At 40.7% G+C, this 22,357-nt stretch overlaps 1 protein-coding gene across 1 annotated transcript in view; it reads right to left on the reverse strand.

Moving 5' to 3' along the window:
• Nucleotides 1-4,425: 4,425 nt before the first annotated feature.
• Nucleotides 4,426-22,357, reverse strand: part of LOC119652047 (ETV5-related protein Ets96B) — a 51,996-nt gene continuing 34,064 nt past the window's right edge. Inside the window, exons 5-7 of the mRNA XM_038055982.1 lie at nucleotides 22,233-22,276; nucleotides 4,923-5,280; nucleotides 4,426-4,834 (exon numbers count right to left, since the gene is read on the reverse strand). Coding sequence (XP_037911910.1) covers nucleotides 4,426-4,834; nucleotides 4,923-5,280; nucleotides 22,233-22,276 — 811 coding nt within the window. The remainder of the gene's footprint in view (nucleotides 4,835-4,922; nucleotides 5,281-22,232; nucleotides 22,277-22,357) is intronic.

The following is a 22,357-nucleotide window of genomic DNA, read 5'->3' on the forward strand; positions in this document are numbered from 1 at the left end:
AAACCAATATCTAGATTCTCTTTTGAGCCTCTTGTTGTAGTATATAGACTATCTCATCTATTTTGGAATTGAACCAATGTCGGATTAGCTACCGAATTATGCTTACGCGATCTGCAATGGGTTGGGGCAGGGATACGTATCAATATGTCGAGTCAGATACAGATTAATAAGGTTTTACAAGTGACAAATGAAAAGCGTATCAGTCAGTATTATATCTTAACAACTAACCTATAAGTACGTAAGAATTTAGGGTATTTCTGAGGGAATGCTGCGAAAGGACCCAAAAGACAACAACTGAGAGTGGGATTTGTTTGAGAAACCGGATAGAGAAGACTAATTGCAACGAGAAACATCCCACTTGACATGAGAATCATTACCAAGACGGCTAGTATGTTAAGTCTCAAAGAGGTGAGGGCAGAAATCAGCAATGAACTTACTACTTTTGCTAGAAAAAGGTTTCCTCATAATCAATTCAGCGTCCAATGGAAAGTGGCTGAGATTATCGACGTCTCTTACCTTTTCTTAATATGACCAAATAATTTGAACAATTGCTGCTAACAAAACTCAAACCAATAATTTGAGAAGGAAACCTTATTTCAATACAACAATTTGGTTTTCGAGAAGGGTATTCATTCCACCGTACCATAGAAGAGGTTCCCAGACAAATCAAACTTGACGTTGTGGAAAATAAGCAAGTTTACTCAGCGGTTTTTTTAGTGTTTCTACTACCTTCAATGAAGTGTGGCACCAGCACTTATTATTAAAATTGCTTAGAAATCTCTCGGAAAAGGTCTCCGAGTTAGTGATGTCTTATGTCTATGACCGACTCTTTAGAGTAAAGAAGAAGGAAGCTCAGTATCAAAAAGTGTTTGCAGACGTGTATGCCTAGGACAAAGTACTGTGACTGTAGTGATAGGACTAACCAGAGAGTCACACTCCACTAAATGTGAAACTACCTTATGCATGCATAGGTGCTGGATGAGGTAATAATGAGTTCTTGTATTGCTGCTGGGGTGGTGGTCAAAGAGTAGTATAGGGTGAAACGTGGATTGGTACCCACGATGGAGCATAAAACCAGGGAAACGCCTGCTGAACAAACATCAACAGCTCTACTACCAAGCTTTATCTCCACCTCCTCATGGTAACCGCTGGGAGCTCTTTCTTAACGAAAAGCTGCAGACGGAGAAGGATGAAGGCGAGCCACCCGCGCCTAAAAACGGGACAAATTGTACCAACTGGTCCTCCAGGTTAGGGGTTGGGTAGGGCTGACAACCTTACACGGAAAACAACTTGTTACGAAGCCACAACAGGAGCCTCGGACTGGACGGATTACACAGCGACGAATCCGGCAATGGCAAGGGAATAACGATTTGCGCAGTTTCTCATGGAACGGGTGCTCCCTGTACAGAGATGAAGCTGTTGAGCAGCTAACCGATACCCTGTCGCAATATAGGGCTGATGTAACAGCGTTACAGGAGATTCGTTGGACAGGGACCGGTTTCCTGGAAAATAACCGCTACACCATAAAATATAGCGGCCATCCAGTAAACCATTTGCTCGGAGTAGGTTTCTTAGTCAGCCAAAAAATGAAATCTGCTGTTATCGGCTTTGAAAATATAAGCGAAAGGCTATGCACTCTGCGCTTGCAAGGTAAGTTTAGAAATATAAGCCTCATTAACGTTCACGCCCCTACAGGGGAGACTGCAGAGTTGGAGAAGGATACCTTCTACGAGACAGTAGAAAGAACCCTCGATGGCTGTCCCAGATATGATATCAAAATTAAACTTGGAGATTTCAACAGTCAAGTAGGTACGGAGCCCGTATTCAGGCGATACGTTGGCTCCCATAGCTTACACCAAAATCCAAATGATAACGGACTGCGGATTATTCAATTAGCAGGGTCACACGAAATGGTTGTTGGAAGTACCTGGTTTGCGCGGAAAGCGGTCCACAAACATACATGGGCCTCTTCAGATGGGACCACTTTCAACCAAATTTACCACGTGTTGATCGAACGCCGCCACCTCTCAGCCTTGATGAATGTCAGAACATATAGGGGGGCCAATATAGACTCGAATCACTATTTCGTTGGCATGGTGCTCCGAAATTGAATAAGAACACCACCCAGAATCTCCTCTGACAATTAGGTCAGCCCTCCGCGACACCTATAAGAGGGAAATGGATGTCGCAATAACCGCAGTTAACAGAGGACCTAGAGATGGAGCATCAACAAATGATCTTCACAACCATCTGAGGAACGTTATCATTGATACGGCCACAAACATACCTGGCCCCAGCCGCAAAAGGAGTCGGAACGGCTGATTTGACGATGAATGTAAGCTAGCAACGGAACGGAAGAATGCGGCATACCGAGTAATGTTGCATTCTCATAGAACGCGGGCACGCGCAGAGACTTATCACGAACTCCTTCGGGCGGAGAAGCGACTCCACACACGGAAAAAAGAATCCTGGCAGAACCAACAGTTCTGTGAACTGGAAAAGTACAGGGAGCAACCGCACCAGGCGCGGAAGTTTTACCAACAAATCAGCAGGATGAAGCCTTATACACCTCGATGCTCATCCTGCCGAGACAAAGAGGGAAATCTAATTTCCGACAGAATGGGCATATTGGAGCGATGGGTTGAGTACTTTGATGAGCTACTGAACAACCAGAACATCGGGAGTTGGAGGTCCCGCCAACTGAAGACGACGGACAAATACTGCCACCACCAAGTATAAGAGAAACAGTTCGTGCAATTCATCGGCTTAAAAATCATAAGTCGCCAGGAGCCGATTGAATTACAGCCGAATTGGTTAAATGTGGAAGCGACCAGTTACACCAAGTGATTCATCAACTTGTGCTCAATGCCTGACGATTGGCAACGAGGCATTATCCGTCTCATACATAAAAAGGGAGATATCACACAGTGCAGGTATCACGTTGCTGAGTACCATCTATAAGATATTCTTCGTTATCTTGCTTGGTCGGATAGCCCCATACGACCAGAAGATCATTGCCCCATACCAAAGAGGCTTCACTCCAGGCAAATCAGCAACAGATCAGATTTTCTCTCTGCGGCAAGCGATGGAAAAACTATTGGAATATGGACAACAGTTGCACCATCGATTTATCAACTTTAAAGCCGCCTATGGTACAATCGCCAGGGTAAAAATGTACACGGCATGAGAGAATTCGGTATCCCGACGAAATTAATAAGATTGACTAGACTGACGCTGACCAATATACGAGGCCAGATAAAAGCAGTAGGATCACTCTCGAGACCATTCGACATCAATAACGGTCCAAGATAAGGGAATGCCCTATCATGCGTCCTCTTTAACCTGGCCCTCGAAAAAGTGATCCGTGATGCTGACGTAAATGCAAGAGGTACGATCCTCTTTAAGGCCACCCAACTACTGGCCTCTACTGACGATATCGACATCATGGGAAGAACCATCCGAGACGTACAAACTGCCTTCATCCAGATAGAGCAGGCGGCAATCGGGGCGAGATCTTGGGTTGCACATCAATGAAAGCAAGACAAAATATATGGTGGCACCGAAAACCAACCAACCCACAACATCAAACCGCACTGGTCAAACGGGAAGAATAAAGATAGGAGAATATAACTTTGAGACCGTTGATAATTTTTCCTATTTAGGGTCGAAAATCACAACCGATAACAGCTACGGTGATGAGAGAGAGAGCCTATTTCAGCTTACAAAAACTGTTCCGCTCGAAACGTCTCACCATAGGGTCAAAGCTCTTACTGTACAAGACTATGATCTTGCCAGTCCTCACGTATTTCTCAGAGACTTGGGTTCTTAGTAAGAAGAATTACGAACTCTTGGCCGCATTCGAGAGAAAAATCCTCCGAAAGATGTTTGGCCCCCTACATGAGGATGGACGATTCCGTAGCCTACATAACGACGAAGTCTATGAGCGATACCATGACCGTCAGGTTGTGGATAAAATCCGGCTCAATAGGTTACGGTGGGCGGGTCACTTAATCCGTATAGATGAGGATGATCCCACCCGGAAAGTCTATAAGGGCAATGTCTATGTTAGAAAAAGAAGACGAGGCAGAGCCTGCCTGAGATGGAGCAATGGCGTAGGCCGGGACGCCAGACAGCTCCTAGGGATATCGAATTGGTGGAGCTCGGCGCAAAACCGGGATGTCTGGAGTTCCTCATTAAGGCCAGGCCTAGACCGGATGATGACAATGCTAGGATATAACTATTCCAAGCAAAATTTTCTGCGGTTAGCCTTTTAGAGATTTCCATCTGGTATTTAAAAAAATAAAAATTAAAAAAGGACTTATATCTCCTAAAATCAAAACTGCGGACCTTATTCAATGAACGTAAATCACAGAATTTATTCAATTTTAGTTATATTCGCAACTGAAAAATTGGGAAAATATAAATTTACTTTAAATTATTATTCTCGAACGTTGGATTATAGTAGGACGCATTAGGATTCACTTTTCCTGCAGTAGTAACATTATCAATTAGGTTCTGGGTATTTTCTAAGTCTGTGATTCCAAAATTGTTAACTTTAGATCCTGAACCACTTTGATTTTGATTATCATGCAAGTTGGAGTGGCCGTAGGCCATGTTAAAAAGCGCGTCAGGATCACAAACAAATTTGTAAACATATCGTTCTCCGGCAACTTTTTGCATTATTCCCTTCTCATAGTAGTACCTCAGGCTGCGCGATAGCTTGTCGTAATTCATGGCGGGACGGTTTTTCTGTAGGCCCCATCTTCGGGCTACCTCCTCAGGTTCGATGAGTTTGAACTCCATTCCACGTCCCGTCCACGCTATGCACCCCGAGCTGAAAGATGCAATTTATGGTTATCCTCTACGATAATGCGTGCATTCATTGGTTTGAAAGATACTTTTGTTAAAGAAACAGGTATTACCTCGCAGATGGTTCATCTAAAAGCGCAACTAGAAACTGCCATAATTGTAACGATCCTCTACGTTGATTGATAGTATTCGTTGATACTGCATTAGAATTCGAATAGAAATTGCTTAAGTTTATCTCCTGTTCCGTGGAACTTACTATGGAAGAGTCTAAGGAACGAAACGAATAGCAGGGCGGGTAGGAATATGCCGGGGGCTGCGGCGACGAACTCGTGGGCGAAGACGCTGCAATGTGATGTGGGTGGTGGTTGGTCGTCGAGTCAGGATATTGCACACGATGATGATAGGATTGACTCACATGGAGGGATGTGGACGCTCCGGAATAGTCTCGATTCGAGTGTAGACAGCTGCTTCCTGCAAAGTAGAATTGTGATTTTAATGAAATTTTTATATTTGGTTGAGTGTGACTGCTTTCAACTATTATGTACAGTAATTTCATCTGTTCATTTATTATTCATCTCAAATTGGGTTAAAAATGGTTTATAATTCTCCTATAATTATATACATTTATATTGCTCCAGTAGTAATTCAAATCCTCCTTTCATATGCTGTTTGTCAGTTTATAGAAATATTTCGAAATTATTTGAATAGATGGTCGAAAACTTGTAGGCATTTCAGAGAGTAGGCGGGGAAGACAAATCTAGGCGCAACAATAGTGAACGCTATATTATGCCAAAAATAAATAAATAAATAAATAAATAAAATGGACAATTTCCGTATATTTAGCAAAATGTGCAATATGTTTTGTGGCCTTCAAAGTTATCCTATTTTGATGGAATACAGATTTTCCAGTGGGTTTTTCAACCTCTAGGCTTTTTACAGGCTTGTTAAACTGTTGATTCTAGCTTTCTGCACGAACATTGGTTTCTAGTTCTGATTGGGCCAAAATTAATACCCCACAATGACAATTTTAAAACACTATCATATTATATTCTGATCTGGTAAAATCATGTACTACCCCAACTTTATTTAAGTTCTGAATTTGGAGTGCAATGTTTTATGGATAGAATTAGGGATCTTATAAAGACGCTTCGGTGCCAGGGTGTAGCAGTGTGTAGGATTCGCAGTTACTAAAACCACAACTACTTTTCCATCAGTTCCCCTCGCGGGACCACTGTGAAATAGTACTTTATTACCGGCTTGTTGCTGTTCTTGGAGTTTTTTAGATCGTGACTGGGCGGTTTTTAAGGTTTTGGGTAAAACAAAACCTTATTCAAATCGATTTACTGTCTGCTTGTCCCTCTGTCTGTCTGTCACATGCATTTTTCTCGGAAACCGTTGCAGCGATTGACATTGGTGGAAAGGTTGGAACTGTGAATGCTCACGCATACAGTGGTCAAACTTAAGCGGAGGGGGTCTCCATATATGCAACAGGTGGGTGTGGGTGGGTGCAAATATAGTCATGTGGGATATCACATGAAAGGTATCGATTAGTATTTTCCGATGCCGGTCTTAGTTTCGACATCTGTTGGAAAAGTGGAGAGTGTGTGAAAGTGATCATTTCTTTCACGGACCCATTTTCAGAAACTATCCAACCGAAAAATCAGGAGGCTGCTACTATGTGATGACTAAGCTCCAAATACCCTCCATACCGAATCTCTTCAAATAAAGTTAATAATAGTATATTATAATACTTTTTAATAATTGTCTGCGAAACCTCCCTTAAGTTCATCCAAGCACCACAAAATTTTACAGTAATGTAGGCTATGATCTTGCCAAGTTTGATGGAAATCGCACTATTACTAACAAATTTATAATATGTCAAAGTTGTCGCTTCTGTGCAAGATTTGAATGTTAGTATCACCCAAAAGTGAGTATATATTACGTGCTAGGTTCTAATGGGACAAATGTCCACTCAAAAATTTTTACATGAGAAATACACAAAACCTTCCATACCTGAAACGACTAGCTTTCGGTTCCCCGACTTGTTATTTGACTCAATTCAATTCAATTCACCTCTGTACTCAGCATCTGGTCTGTAAGGTTATACAGTTAGGACAGTGGAACATAGTGTGCTTCGAATCCTCGACTGATACGGCGCATTTGAAATAATCGTCTAATCCGGAGCGATGCAAATATTTCCTATATCCATTGTTCCCCGTAAGGAACTGTGTCAGGAAATAACTCAACTCTCTGTGTTTTTGATCCGCTTATTTTTCAAACCACGGGACTAGCATACGGGCCCAGCGGTTCTTTTCCGAATCATCTCACTTTTGGTGTTATCTTCTATACATCTCCTTTCTAGTGGCTCTTTAGAAGGATTCACCCTCCTTCCGTTGTAGACATAGCGCGCCTCAGACGTTAGAAAATCTAAGGGATCATTTTCACGCCCTGCATAGTCTAAATGCGATGGGCAGGTATACCGAGCTCGGTTCCCTCCTTCATAATATTGTCTAATGCTCCTGGAGAGATAGGTAAAGTAAGAAACCGGCACCATCCTTCCTAGTGATGAATCATCATTTGTTGTCTTCTCTCGCGCATAGTCCAAGTGTCCCTCGAAACTCAATGGCATCGATGATCAGGTTACGTCTTAATCACCAGCCCAGTCAACAATATTGCTTTTCTTGCTGTTGGTAATGCGGACGTTTGCTAGGTTAAGTTTAACGTTGCCTAACCATATATTATGCCGTGAATCGTTTCACCTCCATATACTCCATATACAACTACTAGATAGTCTGCAAACCAACCAACGTTTCACTCCTTGAGGAACACCTGCTTATGTACTCTTTCGAACTTGTTTCGCACAAGAAACACCTCTCAGAAGCGTAACTCTCGATTAACCGAGCCATGTAGCCAGAAACACCCAATTTTGCAAAAATGCATTCCAATTCAACCCCAGTTGGGAAAATTAAAGGCATTTCAGATATCTGATTTTTTCCACTCCATTGTTACTGGAGATGAAACTTGGGTTACCCGCTATACACTTCATATCAAAAGTCAACATCAACAGTGGCATGACACCTTCCGCTCAAAACTTTCGAAACCACAACTTCAGTCGAAGAAATTATGGCATTCGCGTTTTGGGACAATAAAGGCATAATTTTGATTGAATATGTGGCTCATGGTCATGTGGAGTATCAAATGGGGCTCAATTAGTACTTTTGAAGCTGATTTTATTTCTGATATTGGATGAAACATAGGCGAGTTTGGGCACAAAATGTGGGCCACAAAAAGTGAAACAGGTCTACTTTTCATAACCACACAGTGATGCAACTATATGAAATCTAGACCTGAAAATGCATCCCATTTCGATATCTGCACAAAAAAAAAGTTAATAATAGTATATTACCATGTTTTACAAATTTACCGGAAAGCCCCTTAAGTTCATCCCAGAAGTACCAAATTTGGCATCAGCATAGGTGATAATAAATTTCACAATAAATCCAACTGTAATTAACAAAGTTATAAAAGGTCAAAGTTTCGCATTTCAGGTAAATTTATGGCACCTATATGACGTCATCATCATATAAAGTGAACTTATATGAGCGACGGGGAGGGGGGGGGGGTCGATGGGGACATTTTAGTTTTCCGTTTTTTTGGTTTTTTGGTTATTTGCATTTCAGTGTCAGACATGTATATGTAAGTGGCGCAGCAGGATTGGCAGCATGCGATATTTATTTCGAATGTTGCGAATGTGAGCGGTTAGATGACGCCACCGGCGCTCTCCACGCGTTTTAGAACTCGCCATAGGAGTGGAGAGCCAGCGGAGAAAAAAGTGCCTCCAGCCGTGACCGCGAGTAGCACTATACGCTCGTCGACAACACATCTCGCCTATTCATTAAAGTTTCCTTATAAGCAAGCATATAGAGGAAAATACGTCAACCTGATGACATAAAAAAATAAAAATTGAATCGTGGCATATAATTAGAAGAATTTTATTACCTATTGTGCTAGGAACAGATCAGCACATTCGCGGCGTATATTTAGAAGAATTTTATTGTCTATTTGGCTAAGAAGAGAAGAGTACATGTATATGCTAGCGGGCAGTAACCAATATAATAGAAATGTAAATATCTGGTTACCACCGGTTTTTAATTTACGTACGTAACATACATCTGCTTGCTTTTTTGCACGGGGTGAAGTGGAAATGCGTGAAGATGCGTTAGATCTATTTAGAAACGCACTTATAGTATATACGCATGCATCGTCATGCGGAAATAGACAGTGACTATTTATTTAGGGTGAAAACAGTATCTAAGTCGTTGATTTGTATGTACATATGTATACCTTGGCGTTTGGCAAAATATTACGGAGTATTTTATATTCTTTACTATGTACAAATGGAAAATCGTGCATAGAGGGTTTCTCACATAAGATGTACACAAAACCTTTACACACGCGGCTTCCGGTATCCCGATTTGTTTCAGATTTTTCGGTTAGACGGTTTTCCCCACCTTGCCAATAAATATCCAAACTGGTACTAACCGAGACCATTCATTTGATTGATTGATGACTATATTTGTTCGAAAAAAAGTACCCCCCCCCCCCCCCCCCCCCCCACATTTCACATAAAATATTGCTAAACTATGACAAACAACCGACAATTTATTAAATTGCCCTAACTAAAAATGAAATTTTCAATTTACTGAAATTGTTTTAGTCCCTCCGTACTTTCTGGATGTCTTCCGCAGGAAGCTTACTGGAAACCTATTTAAATTTATACTAGCAGTACAAAATTCAACAGTAATGTAAGCCATCAAAGCGTGATACTGGAAACTTTGGTGGAAATCCTGGCATTTTTAATAAAGTAATAGAAGGTGAAAGTTGTCGCTTTCGCTTAAATTTACAGCATGCAGACTTCACAGAATATCAGGATGACATTGTATATAACGTATGCATTTTTCTTCCATTTTATTTCTTGGGAGTAAGCTGAGGAAAAAAGCTTAGTAAAGTTGGAAGTGGAAATATTTCAAATGTTATCGCTACATTGGAATTTTTTAGATATAGAGTGACCAAAATTGAAATCTGGAATCCGCCGTAAGAAATATATAAGTGTTTAGAAAGGGGTTAAAGGAGTTGTATGCATTTTGTTTTCTTGTAAGGACGTAGCGTACAGCCTGTTGAATACAATGCGAAGAAAATTGACGAAAATGAGAGCAAATTACAAAAGAAACTACTTTCGTAGGCAAAATTGAAATCAGAACAGAGCTAAAAAATTATAATAAATGTAGATGACATCAAAACTTCAAAAAATGGCTAGGTAATTTCTCTTATTCTTTAGCTTCATAGAGAGCCTTTACTCTTCATGGCTTGGATTCGGCCTAACGCTGGATATATTTGGCTGGATTTTCTTTCCAATTCTTCAAGGAGACGTTAAATGTGTTTTGCTTGAAAAGGACCATTCCTAAGGCCAATCCTCGATAAATTTTGAATATTTGATAAATACCCAATTTCTTTGTGCTGACATGACTTTTTTTTTAAATATCGATGCATCAATGTGGCCGAAAAATCGGAAAAGCACAATAAAACAGGGCTAATTTGATAATTGTGGAGGGGACTATGGATGCAAATAAGTACATCGATATTTTAAAAAAAATGTCATGTCAGTGCAGAGAAATTAGGTATTTGTGAAATATTCAAAATGTACAAAGCCAATGATCCGGGATATAAAGTGTCTAAATACGCATTTGGTTATTGTTCAATTGTCTGAAGGTGGACAAAACCGTTTCACCTCCATAATGGTTTTCGACGATTGAGTAAACATCACTTATGCTAGAAGAATTGGAAAATATGTCCAGCTTCTGTTCGAACCCATGCCACGAACAGTGAAGTCTGTTTATGAAACTAAAGATCTTTATACGAAGTATTATTCAATTATTTGTTTGCATTAATTATTACTAAAATCGGTTCAATATCTGTCTGTCTGTCATACGAAATTTACTTCGATACGACTGGAATGATCGTCACGAAATTTGTTGAAAATATATGTGGTCTGTGAACCGCTACACCTGCAACCATTTTGTGTTGGGTTTAAATGAGGGCCCGTCATATACGCGAAAGGGAAGCAACATTTTTTTCACAAAATATGGTCATGTACTGCATCAAGGGCTCAATTAGTACTTCAAAATCTAGGCTTCAAAATACATCCAATTACGCTATCTGAATTTCCCCCAAAACATCCCTTAAGTTTATGCTAAAAGTATGAAATATCACGATAAGCGATAATATAAGGCACAATTCTGGAAAGTTTGACCGGTATTCCAGCTATTATTAACAAAGTTATAGAAAGTCAAATTTTTTTATTCCACGTGAATTCATTGTACTACGATGGTTCATTAATACATGGCGCGCCGCACTAATTGGAGAAGCAACTCGTTCCACCACCTCGAGTGGACATTGCCTACGTACTCAATCGCTGCCCATTCTTGTATTATATCAATTTCGTTTAGTTAAATTACACACAGGATCTTACAGCTTGTCGACCTCTCAAATTTTAAAGGCTCGCCTAAAAATTTGGCCATTTCTCGAAAAAAAACGTGGATAAACTAAGAATGGATCAAAAAAGGGGACGTGCCTACAAAAATCGTAGACTCTTCGGAAATTTTCACCAGTATGCTAAGAGTATTCTCCGCGAATATTCAGACCCCACCTTTCTGTTGTCTACGAGCAGAGACCCTCTACGATGTGACCCAGTCTCATTTCGAATATACCCGTGTGTCCGATCTACATCCATAACCAAACCAGTGCTGCAAATTTTGTGTCCTTAGGGATTAAGACGCGTCGGTACTAATGGTTTTTACTAACAAAACGACTCCTGTACCGAAAAGAACACCTGTCGCGATTAGGACCTCGAAAGTCAACCGAAGGACGGGGGATCCTTCGAGGATTCTGATTCATTCCCATAGTAAACGCTATTTGTAATAATCATAGTGCGTGGGAGAAAAGTTCTTGGTAACCCCACATAATTTACTCATTGCGCAAAAAGGACGTGAACAGGTTGGTGCCTCACAGACAATTTCAAAAGATGAAAGCTGTTTGTAATTGCAGAATGATACAAACAGCAGAAAAGTTATTGCATCTGTTGTACCCTAGATAGTAACAAATCTCAAACACAAATCCTCTTAATGGTCCACTGGGAGAGAGGAAACAAAAAAGATTTCCATTCAAATTTAATGAGTACCCAGCATATTGTTCTATCTCGCATTTAGTTCTTGTCGCTCTCATAAATACCTTTTCGCATAATCAATTCAGATCTTCCATAATTAAACAATCATTTACTCTGTCTCTAGCCATTCATTTTATATGACTTCATAACAAAGAGGGTTGGTACTCTGTGCCCTAAATACGAGGGGTGCAATCCGCCAGCAAATGAACAACAGGTATGCGCGGATTCGTGAATTGGATGTTTCTGATATGTAAAGGTGAAAGGGACATTAGTATTCCTTGCCAGGAGGACTTTTGTAAAATCAATTTCCAGATTGTCAGTCAATTTGCCGATTATTATTCTTTCATAAAAAATGCTAATCCTGCGGTGGATTTCAATATGTCGAATCAAGCCGAGTGGATTATGGAGCGTTTTATTAGGGGGCGCTAAACCAATTTAAAAAAACCGAATTTTTGATTTAGCCACAATTTATATTCGCGATTTTATTTAGGTGAGTGCTGGGGAAGGATTTAGAGATCAGGTGGTATGCCGCAATGCATATTGAATTTCACGCGTCGCCACCTGATTGGTACTCTATTATCAGATATTTTTTTAACACGGATCAAATTTACTCTACATGATTGGAAGTATGTTTAAGTTAGTTCCTGGAACATGTTCGCATTTTAAGTGCCCTCATATTACAAACAAATCTAGGGTGGTGGCATTGTATTAATAAATATTCACTGTTATAAACCCTGAATAAATTTCCATAAAAACCGTCAGGAATCACTTAATTCCATCCTCTTTCGAACAGGAGATGATTCCTTTTCTGAAAGCTTAGATTAATATCATTGGGAATAGGGAGCACCTACTCAAACTCTAAACACAATCTATCATGAGAAATATGTTCCACTGTCGTTGGATATTTGCCCGGAGTTTCCAATCTAAAGCAAGGGTGAAGCTAGCTCCAATAAAGTTCCATCGAAAAAAACAAATCTTTAGCGAGGAAGCATCCGAGCAACATGAACAACACTCCAACAACAATGTTATGCAAAAAGTAACATCAACAAATTGAAATGCTATTAATTTCTGTTTAACCTTTTCGCTAAGGTATTTAGTGTCTGAATAATTTATTACGTTTGTCTCTCATTCAGTGAGCCTGAAATCTATGCTGCACAATTCATCATTAAAACGACGAATTATTAATGATTTTATGCATAATCCATCTATCGGGGTGGTTGTAAAATGAACATCTACATCAAATACGGAATGCTCCATACCACACCGTGATCCTTGTGCATGCAGCAAAACGCTACATAAGTCCTAGTGCTCCCTTGAAAAATGTTTTTCCCAGGCTAAGATGATTTTTTCCCACTTGTCGGCTGTGTGCAGTAGCGGTAACCTGTCTGTTTGTCCGACAAGAGCTTAACGGGTGTGCATTTCATATGGTTTCACCCCTAATAAAATTAAATTTTCAAAAGAAAATAATGGAATCTCTGTAAATACGAACAGGGGGAGAAAGAAGGATTACACCACCATATTTGACGTAGAATTCAGGAATGTGTTTTGAAAGGGATTGGAAGTTCTTTCTATATATTTTAAGATAGTTACAATTCAAACATTTTCTGTTGAATTGTTATGACTCTTGAATTATTGCTTAATATTGGAATCACTGTTTTATAAATACTGTAAAATAGAGAAAATCTTCAGTACTCCATTTTCAAATTCGTGAAATGTATAATAGATTTCAATTTAAGTCCCTCTATACAAGTTTTAACGATTTTTAAGGTTTTGTGTAAACACAAAACCTTATTAAAATCGGTTTACTGTCTGTCTGTCTGTCTGTCGGTCCGTCTGTCCGTCTGTCTGTCTGTCTGTCTGTCTGTCTGTTTGTCTGTCCGTCACACGCATTTTTCTCGGAGACGGTTATAGCGATTGACACCAAATTTGGTAGAAAGGTGGAAACTGTGAACGCTCACGCATACAGTGAATTACATCCTTTTTAATACATGCAAAAGGGGGGTGTAAAATTTTTTTTCATCAAATATAGTCATGTGGGGTATCAAATTAAAGGTCTCGATTAGTACTTTTCAAAGCTGATCTTAGTTTTGACATTCGTTGAAAGGGTGGGGAGCGCGGGGGGTTGAAAGTGATCACTTCTTTAAGGGGGCCATTCTCAGAAACTACCTAACCGAAAAATCTGAAAAAATCAGGAGGCTGACACTATATGGTGCCTGGGCTCCGAAATACCTTCCATGCCGATATCTGTTTAAATAAAGTTAATAATAGTATATTACTACAATTTTTTGTAATTGGTTAAAAACCCCCCTTAAGTTCATCCTAGTACCATGAAATTTTGCAGTGATATAGGTTATAATAGAGCATGATCTTACCAAGTTTGGTGGAAATCGCACTATTACTAACAAAGTTATAACACCTCAAATTTGTTGTTTCTTTGAAAATTGAAGACTGTGAATGTCAATATCACCCGAAATTGGATACTCTCACATAATATATGGATATATTACGTGCTACGTACTAAGAAATACACAAAACCTTTCGTACCTGAAGCGTCCAGCTTCCGGTTTCCCGACTTGTTTTATCTCAACACGATAATTTTCGAAAATAAGTTGAATGCATCAGCTGCCCTAGCCACTGGGATGGGGGATGTTATATAGCCTACGACCGTCGCAGAATTCTCGATAAGAATGTTCCGAGCCGACAGTTCTAAAAACCCAAACCAAACTTGAAATTGATTTTCTCAGGCTGGGTAAGGGAGATCTTGGGCAAGGTGGGAGGAGTGGCTGAATGGTTGGAAACCTGAAGGTAAGTGTTAATAAAATTTCAAGCCAAGGAACGGCTCAGTGGTTAGAGCACTAAGCTGTCGTACGGAAGGTCGCGGTTCAAATCTCACTAGTGGCAGTAGAATTTGTATCGTGATTTGACGTCGCATACCAGTCGACTCAGCTGTGACTGAGCACCTGAGTCAAATAATCTCGGGCGAGCGCCATGCTGACCACATTTCCTCCTACAGTGTTACTGTAATCCTGTAGTGCACCGTTATGGTCTTGAATGAAGTGCTCTAATACACTTCAAGGCCCTGATTCAATATGGATTGTCGCGCCAATGGAACGGCTATCGTGCTGCGAGTTGACTCACAGGGTTAAATTACAAATAAAATTAGTGAACTCTGGATACCGGGCGCGCTCTCATCTTCTATTAGTTTTGCACAGGCAACTAACGAGTTGAAACAAGCTTTTTCGGGTAACACTGACCCTTCGATGACCGAGAGTAAGGAATCTTTCTCGACAACTGCTGCCAAGGACGAAACTTAAAGGCTTCCGGTAATCCTAACTAGTCAACCCAATCGGCAGAAAAGGAAACTCGACCAGCAGCGACTAAGGTCTCAGTTGCAGCCAAGGTTATGGCAGACGGTCGATGATCATGTATTTTAACACTATTTTATCAGGTTAGGATGGCGACTGTTGCGAGTAGCTTAACAAAGAACTCCTTTTAGCTCTAGATGTATACACTAAAATACTAAACTTTGTTGTTGAAAGTGTGAAGGGCGGTCTGAGGCAATAGACCAACTCTTTTACAAAATTGGAAGGAAGCTTTCAGGGAAAGCTATGGAGACACCACTCAATGAGCTGGCAGCGCAAATTAAGAAAGTGAATAAATACCGAATGAACCTTCGACTACAGCTATTTCTACCGATTGGGGTATTTTCTCTACGTTGTTATTAATTCTGTTAACGGATTCCTTACTAAGGCTTTTGAGTGATTAGAAAGTTTTTGCTAACAACTAAGACATTATAAGTATCGACCGGTATGAGGGCACACTGTATGACTATAAGTGCTTCACAGTGTTGGTGTTCCGGTGGTCCAAAACGGGCTCGCTAGAAAAAATGGACGAGGTTGTAAATCAAAAATCAAATATTTCGGAGTGTATCTGGACAAACAACTATTGCGGAAATAGCTGTGGGAGCTGACGGATGTTCCCTTTCTCCCAAGCAGTCGCTTAGATTTGCAAAGGCTTCCGAATAGCGCTGGCAGGAAACTTTTCAGAAGGACATTCCTTTACCTTGACTTTATTAAGGACGAGTCGAAGTGAAAAAAAAGAAAAATATCAACACCACAACGAAACGTAGTTAAATACTGATAGTTGGTTGATTATGTTGTTTGAAAGTTATAGGTATATGTTCATCATTTTGTCTGTCAATATGTCAATCAGCATCATTCTTGAAATAACGAACGCGGCATTATCGCTGACGGTCCTCAAGGCAGAACACATCCTTTTGAGTTGTTCTTCTGTAGACCGCACTCAGTTTATGCGCGTTACATAAAACCTGCAGCGCTTTCCCCGAAACCGGGACTGCATACAGCAAGATGGAACTCATCATCTTGACTATGAGCAGTATAGTCAGTATGTAGCGACCCTCTTACATTCAGCATCATTCTTGCGAGAGCCATACTCACTATGTGCTGCTTAAAATTGAGTCTTGCATCTACCATCACTCCCAAGTATTTGATGGTTAATTTGAAAGTGATGATGTGATTCCCAATTCTAATGCAAGTGTAGTTTCTGTTACGGCGCTTGGTGATAAGGATCACTTCCGTCTTTTCTTCCGCAAGTGTCCGTCCAGTACTTTCTAATGAAGCCTTAACAGAACTGATTGCTGATACAACAGTATCTTCAAAATCTTTTGCAACCTGTGCTATATCATCCTCGCAACCCTCCACAGTAGCCTCCTCCGGAAACGGAAGGATAAGTACACCATTGTGTGTTATGTTCCATAATAGTGGGCTTTGGATACAGCCCTGCGGCATACCCGCGAATACTGCACTACTTTACCCTACCATCGGTGTCATACCAAAGCATTCGCTCTCGCAAGAAGCTATCGACAATAGTAGCGAAATAGGTTAGTACTTCAACAGAGACTTTCGTTTAAGGTCAATTTACTCCTTACGTCCATGGGCACTACCACGCACCATGGTCCATGGTCACCACTAACCGTTCCGTAAATTGCATTTTCGGCGAATCTAGTTATCAATTTGAAGGCATCAATGGTTGATCTGGCTTTACGGAACCTACATTGCCAATCTGAAAGTCCTCTTTGGTTATCTAAAACCGGGGATAATCTACTGTAAATTGTCTGTTTCAACATTTTCCCCATAGTATCTATAAGACATAGCGGTCTATAGGAGAATGGTCCACATGGAGGTTTACCAGCTCTTTGTAGCAGTACCAGCTTCTGCCACTCCCATGCTGGACATATACGGTTCGAACAACAGAATTTCGCGTCAAGCTTCAGGGCTTTATTAGGTCCGGACCCGGTGCCCTATTGTCGTCTATTATACCACAGATCTCCAGTGGCTCGTCTCTGGTGACTGTTAGAACTGCTGTCACAGAGATTAGAATCTGGAAGGTGTCAGTGCCCTGTCTTTTCGGGGGAATAGCCCTTGGATGATTTAAGAGGGTAGCGGACGTGGTCACGATTCAATAGGCGCTCTCTCACGGAATTATGTCCGCCTCCGAGCGAAGTTCCCTAAAGCTGGCGCCGGCTCTGGCTCTGCTGGATGGCTAACTTGGGGTTCTTACAGGCTTCCTTACAGGCATACTTCTTTTGTACCTGATCGATCCTACCTACATACTTCCCTGTGGGCTATTCTTTTGGCTTGGTGGCAAGCAGATCGAATGCTGGCCAGTTTTTTGTTCCTTCTTCTACTGAATGATCATCTCCTAGATATCGATGCGCCATATCCTTTGGCGATGCATTGCGCTATATGGAGAGCTCTATCAGTGGAAGTGTTTCCCCAGTTAGACTGGTCTAGATACAGCTCGAAGAATGTTTTCCTGTTCGTCGTTTTTGCAGACTATTCTGAAGTTCTCTTTGATTTTCGCTTTCGTCGCACGGGTCTCCTGTCCAGGGGCTCCCTCCATAGCTTAAAGCTGTACGTGAAGTCCTCGTCATCTTGTAAGGATAAATTACGCATCAGCGGAAAGGGATTTTATCCCCGTCGTTGGCCAGTAGTAGTAGTGGGCAAACGCTTCGAACTTTTTTACCAAAGGCTTTTCTTAGATTCACTATTGATTCTTCTCTGAATTACCACTTGTGTAAAACAAAACCTTATTAAAATCGGTTCACTATCTCTCTGTCGCACGCATTTTGCTCGGAAACGGTTACACCTATTGACAAATTTGGTGGGAAGGTGAGAACTGTGAACGCTTACAGTGAGTTACATCGTTCTACGTGGAATTGAAGGGGTGCAAAAATTATTTTTTTTCATCAAATATAGTCATGTGGGGTATCAAACGAACGGTCTAGATTAGTATTCAAAGCTAATTTCAATTTTGGCATTTCATACACATGGGGGAGGGCGAGGGCTGGAATTCGTTTATTATTCCTTTTACACACTGTGCACACTAAGATTTATCTTTGCCGTTTTGTCATCAGAGGGAATCTCAAAATTGACGAGATCCTCGTTAATGGGCCCATTTTCTGATCCTGGAGTATTTCTGGGTAAGTGTCGAAATCGCTTTCGTTGGCCAGCGATCTCCTTTCAACCTATCAATTTTCATCATTGATATTTGTGTTCTTGCTAGAGTTTTGCTGCGTTTGGACACCTCCTTCTCCAAATCTAAAACACTTATAACATTAGATGCCACGTTGGACAAGTTTTCCACTACTGATGCATCGCGATCGAAGGATATCGACGGCCGGGAACCTGCTTGTCTACTCTTAAAAACCGATACTGGGGTTCCGAGCCACTGCGTCGTAGCTTTAGTCCTTCTTTCATCTTCCATGTTGATTTTATGTTCTAGGTATCCTTTCCATATCCGTTTCGGCCCACGCATCGGAGATGAGCAAACATGGCCCCATGCGCAGTATGAAGAAAAAGTATATGCACACATATTTATACATCAATATGTATGCCTCTATCCGACACCTGGATTCGCGCCTGATAGGAGATTTGGCAACTCTTCACAGGCTTTGTGTCACATACACTTTCTACAGAAATGGTCGCACCTGTTGACATGAAATGTGGTGAAAAGGTGTAGTGAGCTACATTATTCGAGGTTGAACCAAAGAAGGTCCCCATACATGGAAAAGAAGGGTGAATTTTTTTCTCACCAAATATAGCCATGTGTTGTATCAAATGGGTTTCGATTAGCCCTTTCAAAACAGGGTTTAGTTTTGACATTGGTTGGAAAGACGAGGAACACGAGAGTTAGAAAAGGGTCACTTATTTCAGGGATCCATTCTGAGAAACTGCCAACCGAAAAATCTGAAATGAAATGGTGTAGCCTCTAGGTCTCGGAATACCCGCCATTACGGTATGTACTCAAAATAATAATGGTATCATCATCAATGACGCAACAACCGGTATCCGGTCTAGGCCTGCCTTAATGAGGAACTCCAGATATCCCGGTTTTGCGCCGAGGTCTACCAATTCGATATCCCTAAAAACTGTATGGTGTCCTGACTTACGCCATCGCTCCATCTTAGGCAGGGTCTGCCTCTTTTTTTTTTCTACCATAGATATTGCCCTTATAAACTTTCCGGGTGGGATCATCCTCATCCATACAGATTAAGTGACCCGCTCGCCGTAACCTATTGTGCCGGATTTTATCCACAACCGGACGGTCATGATATCGCTCATAGATTTCGTCGTTTTGTAGGCTCCGGAATCGCCCATCCTCATGTAGGAGGCCAAAAATACTTCGGAGGATTCTTCTAATGTTCTTCTAATGTTAACATACTACGTCAATTTTTGGCATGTCCGCATTAGTTTTGTATGTATTGTTTTAAAAAAGTTATACATAGAAGGTGAAAGTTAACCCATTGGCGTCAAATTATTGCTCCCTAAGAAATAAAATACCAGTATCAAATCGGATTGAATATTTCATGAATCAACAGCAGTGATAATGGAGTTATGATTCCAAGTCAATGCACCTAGAAATGATATGGTGACTAGGATTTCCTTCTGATAGATGGTCTGTGGGAGATCTTGCGCAGCTACTGATGCATAATTCGACTATGTAATCGAATTCAAGGTACCTGAAAAATTGCTTGAGGAATACCTACTCCCTGGATAGGGAAACGATGCAGCCTTCAAGTTCCCCGCCAAAAGAAGCTTATATGTTACTTTTACCGTTTTGTATTGGTGGACACACATCACTTCAGCGAGTAGTAAGGTATTTGAGGTTGATGGCTGACGCGAAATCAATTTCAATGGGGACTGGACTATGCCTGCGAGAAAGTTGCAAATATTAGCACAGATGGTAGTTAATATTGAAGGTTCGAGATATACCCGAAAATTACTTGTGTGAGTGGTTTGCTTCATATTATACGCAGTACCGGTCCTGGAGGAAATACAACCTCGAATAAGGTACATTCTAATATCTGCGATTTTGCGCAGAGAGGAGATGCTTGCAAGGCGTTCACACCCTGCTACAACCTGGTATGGTATACATTTATACATAATTATCCCGATGCCTTATCGACAGCAAGGAGAATAAATTAAAGCACGAAAGCCAACTTCGCTCTGTGCTGCACATCTTCATTTAGTTCAGTAAATAAATCAGCATGAAGTTGGGTTTGGAGAAATACGGCATAAAGGCAATTACTTCGGCAACGAAGGATCCGCGAAAATACTGTCTTTATAGATGGTTTGGATTTGGAAGGAATACTGCAAATACCAATGCTCACTATAGTAATTTATCTAGCTTGCTGGTGGAATGTGTGCGACATTTATTTCTCATCTTGAAAACTATCTTGAAAAACACCACCTACATTATTTCCGTCCTTTTAAACACTTTGAATGTGATGCAGGCGGATGGCACCGGTTTCAGTAGATTAGATTTAGAGTCTATGGTCAGGAGGATAAGAGCAGTTCTTGCCAGCAATATGTAAATAGAGTTTCTGAAAAGGTGAGCATATCATGGGGGATGGGGAAGTGTGGCTCATTTGAGAACACTAAATGGATTATATTCAAATGCCCTCTCTTCTTCAGTTTTTTCATAAAAACCATCCTTTAATCACTTTCATCAGGCCACCACCATGGTAGATGACAAGTTCTCTCCTTCAAACTTGAACAAGAACGAAGAGAATCCTATGTGCAATATAAGAGACAAAACCTTTCCATGAGGTCACATAAAAAATTTGTATTTATCTGGCGCTGATAACAAGGCCTCCAAATAAACGGTTGACCAAAGGTATACTATTTTACGAGACTCGATGTTTTGCTTCCAACTAGAAACTACAAATGGTATATTCTGCAAATTACAACTTCAGCTACAGATTGCGCAACTGCAAAGGGGGGAATACACAGCATATAACTCCAGTGTGTAAGGCGGTGAGCAACATCAAGACCTAGCGTTGAAGAGTGACGTTGAGCGCAAACCACAATACTTATTATAAATATTTTCCGAATCTTGAAGAATCATCGGTTCATATTAAGGTCAGATCACACTGCTGCCATTGGCGAGGCTCATCAAAATAGGTTCGATCTAGTTCAACTTTTTAAGGAAGAACCAGAATGCCTCTTAACCTATGTAGTCATACCTTTGGAAATAGCAAGAAAAAGTCTGGGGTTGCGGCATTTGGCCGACGATATAAGACCGCAGAAGATCAAATTATTTCTAGATGATTTGTAACAATGACATTAATCCCGCAAGACCTACTACACATAAAGCGCTGAAAACGCTAAGCAGTCATGCTTCGCATTTAGGCTATTATCCGAGTAGTCCTGTCTGGTGACAGTTTGGCCTGGTACGCTTAATTTTATTCTCAATTTAAGAGCGTCTTATTTCTGTACCATTGAACTGCCAAGTTGTTGTGGAAGTGCTTGCGGTAACCGGAGATGTAACTACGATGCAGGAATTCGGATTTTGTCTTGAGCCCATCCCCTGGTCGGTTGCTCCTCTGTCCGATTGGGCGAGAAGATCCATCGTCGAATTTTTCGTCCGTTTTCAGTATAACAGTTTGGTAGGAGGAGCAGAAGTTTAATATAATACATTGTTCCATAACTTAGCCTTCTTATGTATACATATATATAAACATTTCTGTCCGAAGAGATTTCTGTTTATTAACTGCTCCGAAACAAATAGCCTTGAAAATAAAATATTTCTATTCTTTTAGTTTATTATCTATAAATAGTCTCCACATTTTAATCTACCTATACATGTGTAGGTCTAAAGGTTGTTAAACGACACTCACCTTCGGCAGGTTCCTTTTTTAACAGACCATGCGGTGATGATATTCTGCGAAAAATTAGATGAAGTTTAATGTGCATATTCCAGGGAAGATTATTCAAGTTAATATATTTCTTAAAGGGAGAAATC

Source organism: Hermetia illucens, chromosome 3, assembly GCF_905115235.1.
Source record: "Hermetia illucens chromosome 3, iHerIll2.2.curated.20191125, whole genome shotgun sequence".
Lineage (NCBI taxonomy): Eukaryota > Metazoa > Arthropoda > Insecta > Diptera > Stratiomyidae > Hermetia > Hermetia illucens.